The following is a 16,826-nucleotide window of genomic DNA, read 5'->3' on the forward strand; positions in this document are numbered from 1 at the left end:
CGCTAAAATACTTCAAGGGTTTGACCATGCAAGGTTACTCATGTAGTTTTGATTTCAGAAATGGATCGGGAATATGAACGTCGTCTCTTACGCCAGCAAAATGGGCCTATAAATTCACCTGCGTCTCCCGTATCGGTAAGTATGGGAGGAATCTAATTACACATGTATTAAGAGCAAATTGTTTATGCTACCTTATCAGATAGTACTTTTGAAGTATCATCTATACATCAAGCCTTATCTCTCTGTTTGTGAATTTATTCTTATATAGCATGTTATCATCATGGTTTATGCAATCATTTCATTATGTATGTAATACAGTAGCTCATCCTCATGTACTCCTGCAACTCTTAATTATTCTAATAAGGCAAACAATTTTAAGTCAGCCAAGAAAATTTCTAATTTTACTGATAGAGCATTAAGCTGTAGATCTATCATAACATTTAAATGGGAGGGAGTTCCAGAAATTTGGTTCACCGTGTAATTTCAAGACATTTAGAGTTGTATCTCTTGAAGATGGCATTAGCTTTGAAGCTTGATTGAAAGTTTTTTTTATAATAGTTACTATATTCCTCTTAATTTCATCATATCCATTACTAAATAAACATTTCAACAGCCTCGCCGGCAGCTAACTTTCAACTCCATCCAGTCTCCAAACAAAGACCGTACAGGGGATAGATTTATACCAACGCGTGCTGGTGCCAATTGGGATGTGAATTTTGCACTTATACAGGTAAGTTTTAGTTGTTTAGTACAATGTAATATTTTCTGTTTCTAATACTTTTGTAATGAGAAAAGATTTGATAAGGAAAGCGTAGCATTGATGTTTTGATATAGCAAACAGTATTGCTGAGGCGTGCTTATTGTACGTTGAATGATGTCATTTATGATCACCTTATAGTTGGTACTAATATTGTGTCACAAGACCTTCTCTCTCTGTGTAATTTTTGTTAGTGTCATAAAATTAAAAAGATGTGCTTGGTCCAGTTTGTATTTTCTTGGATTAGGGGTGTTAGTATCTTAATTGTTATTTACAAAATAGAATAATGTTTATTAGTATTGCACAAGTTAATTACTGTGCATAGGGTTAAATTAATCAGAGTTGATTCCCATTCAGAAAAAGAGATGTGTGTGCTTATTGCAATGGGTAACAAAAAAAATATACTACAGTAAATTTCTTTTTTATACTGAGAGTCAAGTGGTCTTTGTAGCAGAATGTATGCATTTTAGAATTATCAGTTAAGAAGGTTGGTGCTTGCATATTTTATCCTTTGCTAGCTAGGTTTGGTAATGTTTGCAGCAGGCACCCTCATATGGTGTGTTTTCAACCTTAATGGAAGCTTGTTGAGGGCCATTTATTATATTTTCATTATGTTTGAATGCCATAGTACAACTGACATGAGAAGTTATGTGAAAAAACAAATTTTAGAAGACTTTAATTTGTAATTTGTACAAAGGTTGTTGGTGGTGAGCAGCATGTATTTGTAGTTTGAGAGTACTCTTAATTTTAAGAAATTTTATATCCAAACTTTTATGTGGAATTTGCCTTGTCCTGACCATGGTTGAGGAGGTTCACTGAAGAATAGATTGAATAATCAAAGAGTCACACCGTTTAAAAGTACAGTTGAAGAATAATAATTATGGGAGAAGTAATATACACCATAAAAATATTTTATTTAGAATTATTTGATTTTCATACAATCAACTTACCTGTCAGATATATACTTAGCTAAGACTCCGTCGTCCCAGCTAAGTACGTATATATCTGCCAGGTAAGTATGTATGAAACTTTATTGTATCATAACAATATCATGTTTAGAGTTAAATATATGTACATTTTATTTCATTTCAGTGCTCATAATGTTATGGGAAGTTTAGAGTACCTGTTGGCATTAGCAGGTCATCATCATTATTACTAAAAATAGTTCAGTTAGATCTTAAAAGTCACATTTCTGGAATCTTGAAGGATTTTAGAGGATTTGGGTCATAGAAAAATCCGCGAACCATGAGTCCATAAAATGGGAGAGTCAACTGTAGTTTATACATGTGATTAACTTTTGACTTATTTTTCCTTTAGTATGATTTTATTTTAGCTTTCTGCAATCCAGAATTAGAAGCTTTCATTGTGTTTTTAATTAGCAACATGCTCTGTATTACCTCAGGAAAACAACAGATCAAATACAGAAGTTCGAAAAGGTCGAGAAGGAGGAGAGGGCAAGGATGGTGTGGCATACACGACATTATTACGTAATGAACTTTTAGGTACAAACATTGAAGATTTAAGAGACACTCCCGATGAAAGAAGAGCGTTATCACCTGTACAGAATCCAAATTTATATCATGTAAGTCAAGGGAAGATTTACCATTCAGTTATTTAATCTGATTTTATGCTGTAGTTGAACCTGTGATGCTTTGTATGCAATTATTTCCTAATGTGCTAGGGAAATAAGGAATTAATAACTAAGTTTGTAAAGAATGGTCTGTTGATATCATCCTCCTCTTTGCAGTTTTCACCACGTAAAAGTCATCAAAGAGAGGACACATTATCCCCGTATTCACTCTCTCCAGTTAGTGCAAAAAGTCAGAAGTTACTGAGATCACCCAGGAAAGCAGCTAGGAAAATATCAAAGATCCCGTTCAAGGTTTGTTGTGATTCTTACCAAGAAGATGGTTTTTTACATTATGTGTAATTAGAATTCCTTGTGATAGGAGTTATATTTAGTGGTAATTATTGTTACATCAAGTACTGTAACTAGTATGTTACTGAAAGCTTGAATTTGGTGAGTTATCAATGTAATGTTATTCTGTGTTGATGGTTTTATTTTTTAGCTGTATATTATTAGTTTTTTGCTGTTTGATTTTTTATTAGTAAAATCCAGAATAGAGGCTTGTTGTAGGGAAGTAAAAAGTCTCCTGTTCTTGGGAAGGTCATCCAGGTTTATCAGATGACCTACCAAGAGTTGGTTGGTAGTTCCCAGGACCCACTCTCTGCCAATATACTAGAACGAGAGGTTCCCTTTTATGTAAACTCATTTGCATCCAATCATGTGGAACAGCACTCTTAATGGCATGTGGAAGTATCATCTTTTTGTGGGTTGAACAGTTTTCTCCACACAGAAATGTTTTGGTTATGCTTTGGGGAGTGAAAATGTGTTAGAAGTTGTCACATTTTTTCAAAACTTGCCCTGAAACCCTTTGTGCTACTGAAGATGTTATTGAGGATGCAGACACTGCTTTACCTCTGGAAAGCTTAAACCCATGAGAGAATTCCTCTGTCTTGACTAATGATCTCAGGGCTGTGGCTGTAGCCGAGGCCAGTCTAGAAGGCAGAGCTTGCCTCTCAATTTTAAAGGCCTTAAAGACCCAGTCTTTACACTGTTAACCCTTAAACACCGACTGGACGTATTATACATCGACTAAAATTGTCTGTCGGGTGCTAAGTGGACGTACGGTACGTCGACCACAAAAAGTCTTTTTAAATATTCGCGGAAAAATAGTTATAGGCATAGTTTGCAAAAAATTTTAAATCATGTGCCTTGAGGGATGCTGGGAGTTCACGGATCATGCTGTTGTTTTGTTAACAAGCGTTACCCAGGCGCGCATGTGCGAATTGCTTTCTTCTCACACTAGAAAACATCAGCGATGCATCTCAGAAATTCTTTCGTCATTTTGTCAAATTTTTGCACCGTTTTATATTAGCCATTACATAGAGGTTTATATATGAAAATGTGTGCAATTTCATGTAAAATACAACCAAAAACAACCCATGATTTTAGCTTTTATAAGTTTTGAAATATTTTCATAAAAATCACAATAAGTGCCAAAATTTCAAACTTCGGTCAACTTTGACTCGGCCGAAATGGTCGAAAAACGCTATTGTAAGCTAAAACTCTTACATTCTAGCAATGTTCAATCATTTACCTTCATTTTGCAACAAATTGGATGTCTCTAGCACAATATTTCCATTTATGGTGAATTTTTAAAAAAAACTTCCTTACATCCACCCTGTAACTGCAGAAAATCTCAAATTCTTTCGTCACTTTGTCGTAATTTTTGCACTGTTTTATATTAGCCGTTACATAAAGTTTTATATATGAAAATGTGTGCAATTTCATGTAAAATACAACAAAAAACAACCCATGGTTGTAGCTTTTATCAGTTTTGAAATATTTTCATGTAAATCACGATAAGTGCCAAAATTTCAACCTTCGGTCAACTTTGACTCGACCAAAATGGTTAAAAAACGCATTTGTAAGCTAAAATTCCTACATTCTAGTAATATTCAATCATTTACGTTCATTTTGCAACAAATTGGAAGTCTCTAGCACAATATTTTGATTTATGGTGAATTTTTGAACAAAAACTTTTTCCTTACATCCGTGCACGGTAACTGCCGAAAATCTCAGAAATTCTTTTGTCACTTTGTCGTAATGTTTGCACCGTTTTATATTAGCCGTTACATAAAGTTTTATATATGAAAATGTGCACAATTTCATGTTGAATACAACTTAAAATACCTCATGGTTGTAGCTTTTATCAGTTTTGAAATATTTAAATATAAATCACGATAAGTGCCAAAATTTAAACCTTTGATCAACTTTGCCTCAACCAAAAGGGTCGAAAAACTCTTACATTCTAGTAACATTCAATCATTTACCTTCATTTTGCAACAAATTGCAAGTCTCTAGCACAACATTTCGATTTACGGTGAATTTTTGAAAAAACTTCTCCCTTACCTCCATGCGCGGTAACTCAGCTGAAAATCTCAGAATTTCTTTAGTCACCTTGTCGTAATTTTCGTACCATTTTCTATTAGGTGTTACATAAATTGTTATGCATGAAAATTTGCCCAATTTCATGTAGAATATAACAAAAAATAACTCATGGTTGTAGCTTTTATCAGTTTTGAAATATTTTCATATAAATCACGATAAGTGCCAAAATTTAAACCTTTGGTCAACTTTGATTCGACCGAAATGGTAAAAAAATGCAATTGTAAGCTAAAAATTTTACATTCTAGGAACATTCAATCATTTACCTTCATTTTGCAACAAATTGGAAGTCTCTAGCACAATATTTCCATTTATGGTGAATTTTTGAAAAAAAAAAAATTTCCTTACCTCCGTGCGGTAACTGCTGAAAATCTCGGAATTTCTTTAGTCACCTTGTCATAATTTTCGCACCGTTTTCTATTAGGCGTTACATAAATTGTTATACATGAAAATGTGTTTAATTTCATGTAGAATACCAGAATTTCATGTAGAATACAACAAAAAATAACTCATGGTTGTAGCTTTTATCAGTTTTGAAATATTTTCATATAAATCACGAAAAATAGAAAAATTTGACCTTCGGTCAACTTTAACTCAACCAAAATGGTCGGAAACTTCAATTGTAAGCTAAAACACTTACAGTCTAGTAATATTCAATCAATTACCTTCATTTTGCAACAAATGGGAAGTCTCTAGCACAATATTTTGATTTATGGTGAATTTTTGAAAAAAACTTGTTGTTATGTCCGCACGTTACGAATTCATGTATCATTTTGTGATAATATTTTCTGTGTTGCATTGATCGTTTTACAATTTGTTATATACCAAAATCATTGCAATTTAGTATAAAATACAACAAAAAAATTAACTCTCATTAGCTTTAACCATTTTGCTCACAGAGCGATTTGTATACAATTATATATGAAATTTTTTTTTGCGCTGTCATATATTCCAATCTTTATATGTGATGATGATATTTTTTTTTCATTTCTGATGGTTGCATACTAAACTTCAGGCAATGACAAAAAAAGGAGCCAAAAAATGAACTCTTAATCTTAAAAACTAAGTGTGCTGTGATTTTTTGAAAAAAACTTTTTTTCCACTTCGGCGCTAACTCCCGAACGCCGCCGGCATACGACAGACACTTTGCTTAATAGAGGTTTGGCGTTTAAGGGTTAAAGGACACTTAATCATGCTGAGGAAAAATCACCTCTTTGTTGTCTGAAATCACATGGAGATCCTCCAGATTGTCTACTTAGAGTTCTCTGCCATTGGCACATCTGACATCATCATGGTGCTAGTGGCTTACTATCTTGCAAGAGGATGATGATTGTTTGAAAACTTGTTTCTTAGGTGAAGGGTTAGATAAGTTAGCAGGAGTCACAATTCAGTAAGACCAAAGGAGGCACCAGAGAGAGGAGAACCTTGGTGCACAAGTCCATGCAATTTGGATGTGCTACTGGCCATTATAGAAGCAGCATGCATTTCTGTCAATTCTTCAGTAATCAGCAGCTTCAAAGAGATGAGTGGTGCCGGTTAGCTTTGTGTGTGGTCAGTGTCAGGTGAGCTCTCATGGAATAGCGTATTAACTGTACAACAGGTGTGAACACACCACATTTGGAACAGGCTGGTGTATCCAGCTTTTGCTACACAATCCAGCTTGTGCTACACAAGCTATTTGGTGTGAGCTCTCAAAGTCCTAGCAAGCACTCCTGATATGTTTTGCTTGCCAAAGTAATTTGTCAGAGGATTGGAATGTGCCAAAAGGACAGAACTAATTGATGTAGGGTTGCCATACAGCATGGCCCAGATCCTGGATCTGATGTAAAAAAAAAATGTGATGTATACCTGGGAGGAAGAGAGGTAGGAGCTTCTGGGTCAGATTCCTCGTTGAAGACTTAGTTCCATCTGCTAATGAAGGTAAGAGTGAAGAAATATTTTAGCCTTGCAAAATTTGATTATTTAAATCTTACTTCCAGTTTTACCAAGCTTTTCAGTAACCGCACAGACATAGTAAAGGAGGAGGCTTAAAGAAAATTCCCTTTCTTCAGAAGCTTTAGAATGCTGGTAATGCCTCTTCATGTTCATATAATCCAACTGAAAAACAGACCAATCTTTTCACATCTTGTTTGTCACTCGCATTTGCACTTGATGCGTGCAATAGCTACAAAGCAATTGAAGCTTGCTGCAATCTACGAAGTTATTTGTATACACTAGACATATCTAAAAACATCTGAGTAAGGCATTAGTATCAGGATTGAAGACCGTACATAAGGAAAAAATGTAAAGGGATAACTTTGCTGAGCTAGTGCATATGGAAAAATGCAAAAGGTTAACTTTGCAACATTCTGCAGGCAAAAGAGAAAATACATAAGACTAAGCACTGCTTGTATTATGAAAAAAAAAAAAATTGAAATTCCAGTGAAAATTTGTTGAGCCTAAAAACAAGAGGTAAGCTTAATAATCTGTCCCTAAAGCAGTGACAGAAGGTTGAAGTGCAAACAGCTTAATCTATTTACAATGAAGGAACAATAAACTACCTGCGATTAGAAAAATATAAGGAAACCCTACACAAAATCAATTTTAAATAAACCAGCCGATAAAACCACCTAGAAGTCAAACAGTCTGTTCAAAGGAAAAAGCTAATAGCTGATGGAAGACAATTACTGACACCTATAATAGGTGACAAAGGCCAGATACAGCAAACTAAAAGAGCAAGGGAAATTCATGGAAAGTACCACTGCCAAAATTTCAAGGAGAGGGTTATACACAAGGTTGAAGAGAGTTATGAATCTGAACCATATTCTGAGGAGTGATGTTGAAGATGCTATTGATACGTCAGACATACAAAGAATTGGTTTTCATCGACAGAGGTGCCTAGGGACCCACTTATATAATACTCAGACAAATGGAAAACAGGATTAATCCACTTCTGTCGAATGTCTGGAGATTACTACTCTGCAGTTTAGGCTATCAAATAGTAATAGGCTTACTGTGAGTTAGTCATATTTTGTACTGAAGAGGTTTACAACTTGATTGTGAGAGTAAAGGGAAGGTAATTGCGTGGTTTAGACATGTTAAGGTAGGATGAGCAGGCAGTCAGAAGTAATGGTTATGAATGTACCAAGACAAATATCAAAAGTCATACAGGTCAAACTCAGGCAGAAATTGTACAGGATGGAAGAGTAGAGAGAACTTGTAAGATGTTGAATTCTTTAAAGAAAAAAATCATTGTGAAAATGACGATATATAGTGCAAGGTTGCAATTTGATAACTTCATAAAGTTAGTAGTACTATACACTTTACATTTGAATTTTTGTTTCAGGTTTTAGATGCACCAGAACTTCAAGATGACTTCTACTTAAATCTAGTTGACTGGAGTTCCCAGAATGTTCTCTCTGTAGGGCTTGGTAACTGTGTGTATCTCTGGTCAGCGTATACATCCCAAGTCACCAGGTTATGTGATCTGTCACCTGATGGGGATACTGTGACTTCGGTTTCTTGGTCGGAGAGAGTAAGTTACCAGTTTAGTTTTGTAACCATTTTGATTGGAAATGTTCAACAATTTGTATTATCATTTTATTCAACAGCTGTGGAACAGTTTGTATCAGGCATATTTAGTTGACTAAAGACTGGTGTCCTATATAGTTTAAAGATTGCTGCATGAATTGAGTAAGGAGGGGGGTGGATGTCTGGAGTGGTCCAGTGGATGTGTGGAGTGGTCCAACTGTGTGTAATTAAAGACATTTTTTAAACTTGAAACATTCAGTATGTAGAGCAAAAAAGAAGTGGTATTTCTTACAAGGATGTCATGGTCCTGAATGAGCTTGCTCTATAGGTGTTCAGTTGCTTGCACTTTTCCTTTGAGCACTGCTCTCTGGTATGATACTATTGGATACAGTAAAAATATTTGCTCATCTGAAGAGTGTGTTTTGAGTGTTCTTGATAACAGTTAAAAGCAAAAGCTTTTGGCTTTAAGCAGAGCTCTCTCTGGGATGATATTGGATAACAGTAAAATTGTATGCATATGTGAAGTTTGTGTTTTATAGTGTTCTTGATAAGCATTAAAGCAAAATCTTTTGGTTTTAACAAAATTGTGGTTTTGTTCTTCTAGCTTGAGCTTATTTTAAGAAATAATTGCTTAAATTGTTTTCCATGATTTATTTCTCATTTAGTCCATTTAACCCCTTCTTTACCGACAGTATGTTTTGGTAGTACACAGAGTACCACCATTCAAGACTATTGCATAGTACAGGGTACATAAAGATGGTACACACCTACTACCAATCTTCCTCTTTTCAGTTCTAGACCTCTTATGATTTAGTAATTTTGGTTTAAAGGGTTTGGAGCAAAACAAGCATTATTGCTGGCTACAATATACATACATGCACACATACACATATACATATATATATAGATGATAAAAACTTTAGGATTTGGAAACAAGTGTAGTCTATATAGATGATAAAAACTTTAGGATTTGAAAACAAGTGTAGTCTCTCTCTGTGATAGATGAAAAAGAGTTACATGGCAACATTTACTTGTGGTCTCAAGTGTGGCAACTCAAGTGGAAAAGAAGTTAGGGTATAATCATTTCGCCTTGTACTTAAGGGCAGTAATCATTGAATGCATCGTAGGCTCTGGCGCTGTTGTTTATTACAATGATAAGTGAAAAAAAGATGTAACCATGAAACCATGTTAATTTTTTTTAGACATACAAGCATGAAAATGTAAACAATCTTTTATGCAAGTATAAAACTATTTGTAATTTTAATTTTCTGTGCTTCTCTTCTCTTGTCTTCTTTCTGTGGAGATACTTCAGTAAAAAGTTCATACATGAAGAGAAATGATTACACTAGCCACGTAAATTGTGACCCATTTATTTTATATTTATTTATTTCATTACGGAGCAAATGCAATGTTTACATTTGGTTAAGCTTCGCGGTAAAGAAGAGGTTAAACGATTCTGTGGATCTGGCTAACCAATTTCATTAACATTGTAGTGCTGCAGAATTAATACTACATCCATAAACAAAGTCCTTTAGGACAGCCTTGTGATATTTTGGGAATATGAATATTCTTCATATATAAAAACAGTAGTATTTTATATATATTCATTTTCACAGAACTCATCCTGAAGTATAATTCACGGGAATTACTATCGTAATCATAAGATTATAATATTAATAATGATATATATTTTAACTCAGTTTGTGTTTTCTTAGTTGCCATAGAGAAAAAGAAAATGCTTGATGATAGTGAGAATGCATTCATGAAAATTGATCTTCATTGATTTTCCCTGCAAATTGCTTGGCGTTTACTAGTAATAGTAAAGTGTGTGTATAGCTTGAACTAGTCTCATTGTCTTGTTAGGCTCTTGTTCGTTGCCTCTTGCATTTAATTTTGACCCTTGGTTTTGTTAGTTGATTGCCCGTATACCACAGTGTACTTTGTTATCAACTTATCAACCAAGTTTCAGTCCTAGTAAGAACTCTGTGGAAATAATAATATACTCAGGGAAATTGATTAGATCATGTATTCATTCTCAGACCATCAGAAATGTATAACTATGTGCTATCTGAAATGTAACATGAATCATCATATACGTATGTGTATTTTCAGAGCAGCTAATTATCTTTAACCCCTTTTCCCTGCTCCAACTCCATGTGTGTTTGTGGATGAATGTGGATGTACTAGATTTTTTGCTAATTTCTGTCTCTATATGTATATCAGTAGAAGCTCAAACTGACTGCTCAGAATGACCATCTGTTTGCCCCTAATCTCTTTAATAATGATTTTTAGAGTCTGGTTTGGTCGAAGCTAAATTATTATTATTGGTTTTACTGTTTTAAAGTAGTAAAGGAAGACTACTGAGTCACATTTCAAAATTTCATATGGGTCACTTGAAGTAATCATAAAGGATAACTGAAAATAGAGCATGTATGAACAAGTTGGACACTTAGTTGAAAAAAGACAAAAAGGGACAAGTAAAGAGTAAAAGGCAGAAAACTGTGCAGTTGGTGCTGAAGGGTGATACCCTCATCCATAAGGAGTAGAAGTGAAATTGTCGTTTCTTCATCAGCTTCCCCTTTTAGAATTACAGTTTATACTTGTATAATATATCAGATTTTTAATTGTCTACTGTCTTAAGTCTATATAATGAATATACCTGATTGGGTAGTAAAACACATTTTTGTAGAGTTGTTATTATTGCCATTAGAATCTTGTAGTTTTATAACTTTCTTCATGAAGAAACTGAAATTTTTAACTTCCATGAAGAAACCAAAATTTTTAAACCAAAGAATTTAAAACATGACTCATTTTGTCTTTAGGATTTAAAATAAAATGTTGTGTCTGACATAACATGAAAAGTAAAGCAAGTAAAGTTGATTGCTATAACTGAAAATGTACTTTTAAAATTTTTTTTATATGCTTGAGCTTGAATTGCCCCTTTTATATGAAATTATATCAAAATTTATTCTAATTTAAAGGGAAGTCAAGTTGCAGTTGGAACACACAAAGGTTTGGTTCAAGTATGGGATGTGGCAAGCAGCAAAAGAGTCTGCATTCTTAATGGCCACAATGCCAGAGTAGGAGCTTTAGCTTGGAATGGTGACGTCCTCTCTTCTGGATCAAGAGACCGCCTTATCCTACAGAGGGATGTTAGAACTCCTTGTATCATTCCAGACAGACGTCTAGCAGGGCACAGACAAGAGGTATTGTATGCATTGCTTGACTTATCTGTTTAAAGTTTTAGTGGCATAGTTTATTCTTTTTAATTCAGAGTGAAATATTTTGTACACTTACTTTCAGTAGTTATTTTACTAATTAATTGTAATTTACAAATATATTCTGTTTCTTCTCATTTGTAGTCATTCATTGGTGTATTTGACTAATTATTTTTTTACAAATAATGAAGTGTGATAGCCCTTTCTGAATATTAGTTCCTTACGTAAATCTTCTAGGGCATTAAATAAAAGTAGGAATAAATATAGCACTGCTTTTTTTAGCTGGTTGTATGTTAGTGTTGATAATCCATTTATTTTCTGTAGGTGACAACTGTATTTTTTAACAACTGTGAATATTTAATAAGACTTTTATGATGTTACTCCCCAGGTTTGTGGATTGAAATGGTCCCCAGATAACCAGTGTTTGGCATCAGGTGGTAATGACAATAAGCTGTATGTTTGGAATCATCATTCACTTCTGCCAGTACAAACATATACAGAACATAATGCTGCTGTTAAAGGTAATTTCTGGTAAATTTTATTTTACTGAATCTTTATACTATGCATTTATTGGTAAAATTATTGGATTCTTTGAATATTTCATTAGTTTTTTCTCCTACTGTTATGTGCATGACATGTGTAGGGCTGATGCCTTTGTATAATAAGGCGCCTTGTGAGGTTATTTAGACCTGCGATAATTTACGCTAAGGTCGGTTTGTTATGACTCTCCATTCTCATTGGAGTGTCTTGGATTTCGCTGATAATTTCTAAGTCAGTGTCTTCTTTGGGTATGAAGGCGGAGTTGTTTCAAACTCATGATGATAATTTCTAAGATCATTCAGTATCTTCTTTCTGATGTGGGGTTCTAATGTCGAAACACGGGGTTCTAATGTCGAAACACAGTGTACGGAAATATCTGTATTCTTGCTAAGTCTACATTGTGAAGATCAGATAAAAATGTACAGGTCTGCCAATGATGCTGGCTAATTCAAGTCTGACTACAATCTGGTTTACAAATCATAAAGTGAGCAGACAGTAGCTCGAACATACGAACATACACACAGATGACATAGATTACAAGTCATGTAGGCCGCCTGGGTTATAGGTCTCTGTGGTTGTCTCAAGCAGGAAGCTTTGACAACCGTTTACAAAACAATAGATTTGATGACCACAGATGACAGCAAACCAGACACTGACTGATACAACACGTCATCATAGCCTACTTTATCTTATCTGGTCTGATCACATTCCTGCAAGCAAACTGGTTGACCTCTTGGGTCACTGGTTTTAATTAATCATAGTTTTAGTTTTTATATATGGAATAACATTCCATATTTTATATTATGTAACACTTACACATGTAGTCAGTTTTTGTAAACATGAAGATACAAAGTAATACTGTCAGGTATAGATATGTTCTGAGATATAAAGCGAATGGAGGCCTTTATCCAGTTTCTCATTTTAGGTGTTTCTTTATAAGTCACCCACTTGAGATTTACAATATTAATTTATTTCACATTTAAGAACTGAAAGAGTTTTCTAATGAGTGTCCTTCATTAATGTTGTGCACCTGGTATAAATGTTGGATCCTTCCATGTAGCCGTTGAGTGAGGACATCAAACATCTTCTCAAGGGAATGAGTTTAGTTTTATCACTGGAATAATACATAATAACAATAAGGGTGACTTTTCATCCTAGTAAAAGGGAATAGGTAATTTGTAGCCATGTGTTGTCAAAAATTGTATTTTTATGACCTTATAAGCTTAGAATTTTCTCTTCAATGCTGTTACTTTTTGAAAACTGAATTGTTTAAATGTTTTTCTTGAGTTTTCTAGCATTTTATTGATATTACCATTATTAAGTTGCTTGGAGACCGCCAAGGTACATCTCTAAATTCCCAAAAGGCTTGTCAGATAGGTCTGTTTTTCTTTGAGTGTTTGACATAATAATTTAGATACACTTATGGTTTCCAATTTAAGGCTTTATTCATTTAATAACTGAGGAAGTATGAAAATATTAAGTAATTGTTTGTATAGAATTTAGTTTAAAAACATCATGCATGATATCTTCTTATTGATGATCTTTTCAGCTATTGCATGGTCTCCACACCATCATGGATTGCTTGCAAGTGGAGGAGGGACAGCTGATCGCTGTATACGATTTTGGAACACCCTGACTGGACAACCAATGCAGAGTGTGGACACTGGGTCTCAAGTTTGTAACTTAGCTTGGTCAAAGCATGCATCTGAATTGGTAAGTTTGAGATTTAGCGTTGATATCTTATTTTTGCCCATTGCTACAAAGATTTCATTTGTTGATTATATGCAAGCTCTTCCACAGAAGAATAAAGTAGTAATATAGTGGAAAAATATTTATTCATCTGAAAGCAAAACAAATCCATAAAACAAGCTTCTTTGCAATTAATGGGGCTAGAAAATGAATTTTGTTAAAGCTACCATTAGCCTGTAGATGTTTTATTTCCATATGGATTACAGAGGAGTAGATAAACATGGCAGCTCTGTGGAATCTTGTAAAACTGCACCAAACCAAAATTGTTGATATAAAGTTCCTTACTCATATATTCACTAGTCACCACTCTTTATTATGATCATTATAGTTTACAAAATTAAATTGACTCCCAGAAGAAAATCTCTTCCCTTTCAAATAGATGATTGTGATCACTTATGAATAGGAGCCTGTACCTATGCCAGAATCTGCAAACAGTTGCTTTAGTTAGCTGGCTAAAATGTTGCATGCAGAAGGCTATGAAAATTATTGATAGCAAAGGAAAGGATAGACATGTATAGAAACCTATACATAAAGTTTATTCATGTATACAAAAAATAGATGTCAAAGCAGAACAATTGTTTAGAATCCTGTATTTTTTTTTTATCAAATTAGTGTCTCCTTTGTTACTAAAGGCCTCATCATGATTTTTATATATACTTTATTGTATTTTTGGGCATATAGGCACACCCCAATTTTGGCAGGCTTAATCTGGGGAAAGTTTAAAAAAAAAATGCAGCTAATCCCAGGGACACTGGCTAAATGTCTAATACTTTAGCCACTTGACCCTTTTACTGGTTTGTACATGCCACTACATGACCATTTGTGCTAGTTATAAGATTTCCATGTACGTGTGGGAATCAGGAAAATTGAGACCGACACCTTTTGTAAGCTATCATGTTAGGCAGGGTTTCAACACTTACGTTGAACACTAACTGCTATCTGCCAACAATACTGAAGCTAACAATCATCACCATTAATATTATCAACTTCCACTGCTGACACCATCTGTATTACCACCACAAATACAAAGCTATTATCATTGCTCAAATAGCAGTGCCATCACCATGATTGCCTGCAAACAAGCATAGTGGAGTGAGTTGTGACTTTATCAGAGCTTACAGTAATAAAGAAATACTACTGAATATTACCATAGTTTATTGGACTTTCTACGTGACTGAAATATGTTTGTTTAAATATCTATATTTTTTATTTTTCCTTGAACTTGTAAGAGTTACAGTACATCATTAATTGTAATGAACTGCCAGTAAACACAGTCACAATAAGATTTTTTGGCAGTACTGATTGCTCTCCTATGTTATAAGCAAACAACAGCGCATGGCTTTTGCAGACACAGGTTTGCTTATTATGTACTGGATAACTGTAGTATTTGTAATGTATTACTATTATTATACCTGTACAACTGTTTCTGTAATTTATGATATTTAGGTGCTAATAGTTCTGCACAAATTTGGGAAACACTTTTGTAAGGTGTTTGGAGTTCGTTTGCAGTCCCGCTAGATATACTGTATTAGTGAAACTATCCCTTGCCATTACCTTGAGCACATAAGGCGCAGGATGATTTTCTAAGACTTTTAAGTGTGCCTTGTATGCCTGGAAATGTTGTATATGGGACTCCTGTCCAAAGCACCTAAGATGATGAACTGGGATATTGAACTGACAGAGCAAAAATTCAGAAGTAGTACAAAGGTTGATGCCCAAAATGTATGAGTAAAACAATTTTGAAAGGAAGGGCAGACAGTATTATACAACAAGATTTTTAACCTTTGAAGTAGTTTAACGAGACCATCAAACCACATTAAGAGGCTAATGGGGCATGACTGAAAATTAAAGAAAGGTGGAGTTGTAGAACATGGACAGCTAGGTTGGGGGAGGCTAAAGTAAATGGATGAAAGGTAATACGGTAGGCAGAAAGTAATGAAGTGGGCTGAAGGATACTTGCACTGATGTTATATTTACCATCTGCAGTACATATAAGGTGCACAGAACTGAAGTTGAAAATATTTGCTACTTAAGGAACATGATGGTCTGTGAACAGGTACTATTGAGACTGTAACAATAAGGTGGATGAAAGGGAAGGTGATAGCCAGACCAGTAATGTATAAGAGAATCCAGTTATTGTAACAGAGATTTTTAGAAAGAAAATGGAAATTTTTCTTCTTCTCATCACAAAATAGATTCATTACTAAGTGAATTAAGAGGATCATGTAACATGAAGTAATGAAAGAGAAGTTGAGCTCAGAGGCTAAAATTAAGTGAGATGAATTTGAACAAGAACAGAGGAGAGGAGAAATTAGAAGAATAGTATAAGGCAGTCCCCAGGTTACGACGGGGGTTCCGTTCTTTAGACACGTCGTAAGCCGAAAATCGTCGAAAGCCGGAACATTGTAAAAAATCCTAAGAAAACCTTACTTTTAATGCTTTGGGTGCATTGAAAACCATGTAAACTGCATTCTTATTGCATTTTTCATAAAAAAAACTTCAAATATTGATTATTTGGCATTTTTGGTGTCATATTTCATCTGCCAGATGAGCATTGTAGGCGTCGTAACCCTGAAACATGCGTCGTAACCCTGGAAATAATGTCTGATGAGTATAATTGAGAAGCGCCTTAACCTCGGAACATCGTAACCCGAACTCGTCGTAACCCTGGGACTGCCTGTATTTGCAAGTAGCAGGAAGATCAGTAGGAATGCCCCCTTTACAAGCAGTCCCCCAGTTAACAGGGGCGGGTTCTGTTCCTAGCTGAGCAACACTAACCAAAAATCACTGATAATTATGGTAATAAATTACCATGAAACCAGAACACGTTAACTTATGCCACCGATAAATGAGGACTGCATGTATATAGACAATGAGAAAGGGGTACCTAGAAAAAGGCCTAGAGAAAGGGGTACTTAGAAAAAGGTCTAGGGAAAGTGGTACCTAGAAAAAGGCCTAACCCAGGTGGGAATTCAGTCAGAAAGCATACAAAATGAAAGGGAGGAGAGAAATCCATTTATGTCAGACTTAAAAAAGAAAA

General features: G+C 34.6%; 1 protein-coding gene across 5 annotated transcripts in view; it reads left to right on the plus strand.

Moving 5' to 3' along the window:
* The window catches only part of LOC135195774 (fizzy-related protein homolog), a 31,585-nt gene that overhangs the window by 8,599 nt on the left and 6,160 nt on the right, over positions 1-16,826 (plus strand). For all 5 annotated transcript variants that reach the window (XM_064222244.1, XM_064222243.1, XM_064222245.1 and 2 more), the window contains exons 2-9: positions 59-135; positions 614-730; positions 2,160-2,339; positions 2,505-2,639; positions 8,095-8,283; positions 11,261-11,485; positions 11,886-12,018; positions 13,587-13,750. In XM_064222244.1, coding sequence (XP_064078314.1) covers positions 61-135; positions 614-730; positions 2,160-2,339; positions 2,505-2,639; positions 8,095-8,283; positions 11,261-11,485; positions 11,886-12,018; positions 13,587-13,750 — 1,218 coding nt within the window. In that variant the 5' untranslated portion in view covers positions 59-60. The remainder of the gene's footprint in view (positions 1-58; positions 136-613; positions 731-2,159; positions 2,340-2,504; positions 2,640-8,094; positions 8,284-11,260; positions 11,486-11,885; positions 12,019-13,586; positions 13,751-16,826) is intronic.

This window comes from Macrobrachium nipponense, chromosome 16 (assembly GCF_015104395.2).
Source record: "Macrobrachium nipponense isolate FS-2020 chromosome 16, ASM1510439v2, whole genome shotgun sequence".
Lineage (NCBI taxonomy): Eukaryota > Metazoa > Arthropoda > Malacostraca > Decapoda > Palaemonidae > Macrobrachium > Macrobrachium nipponense.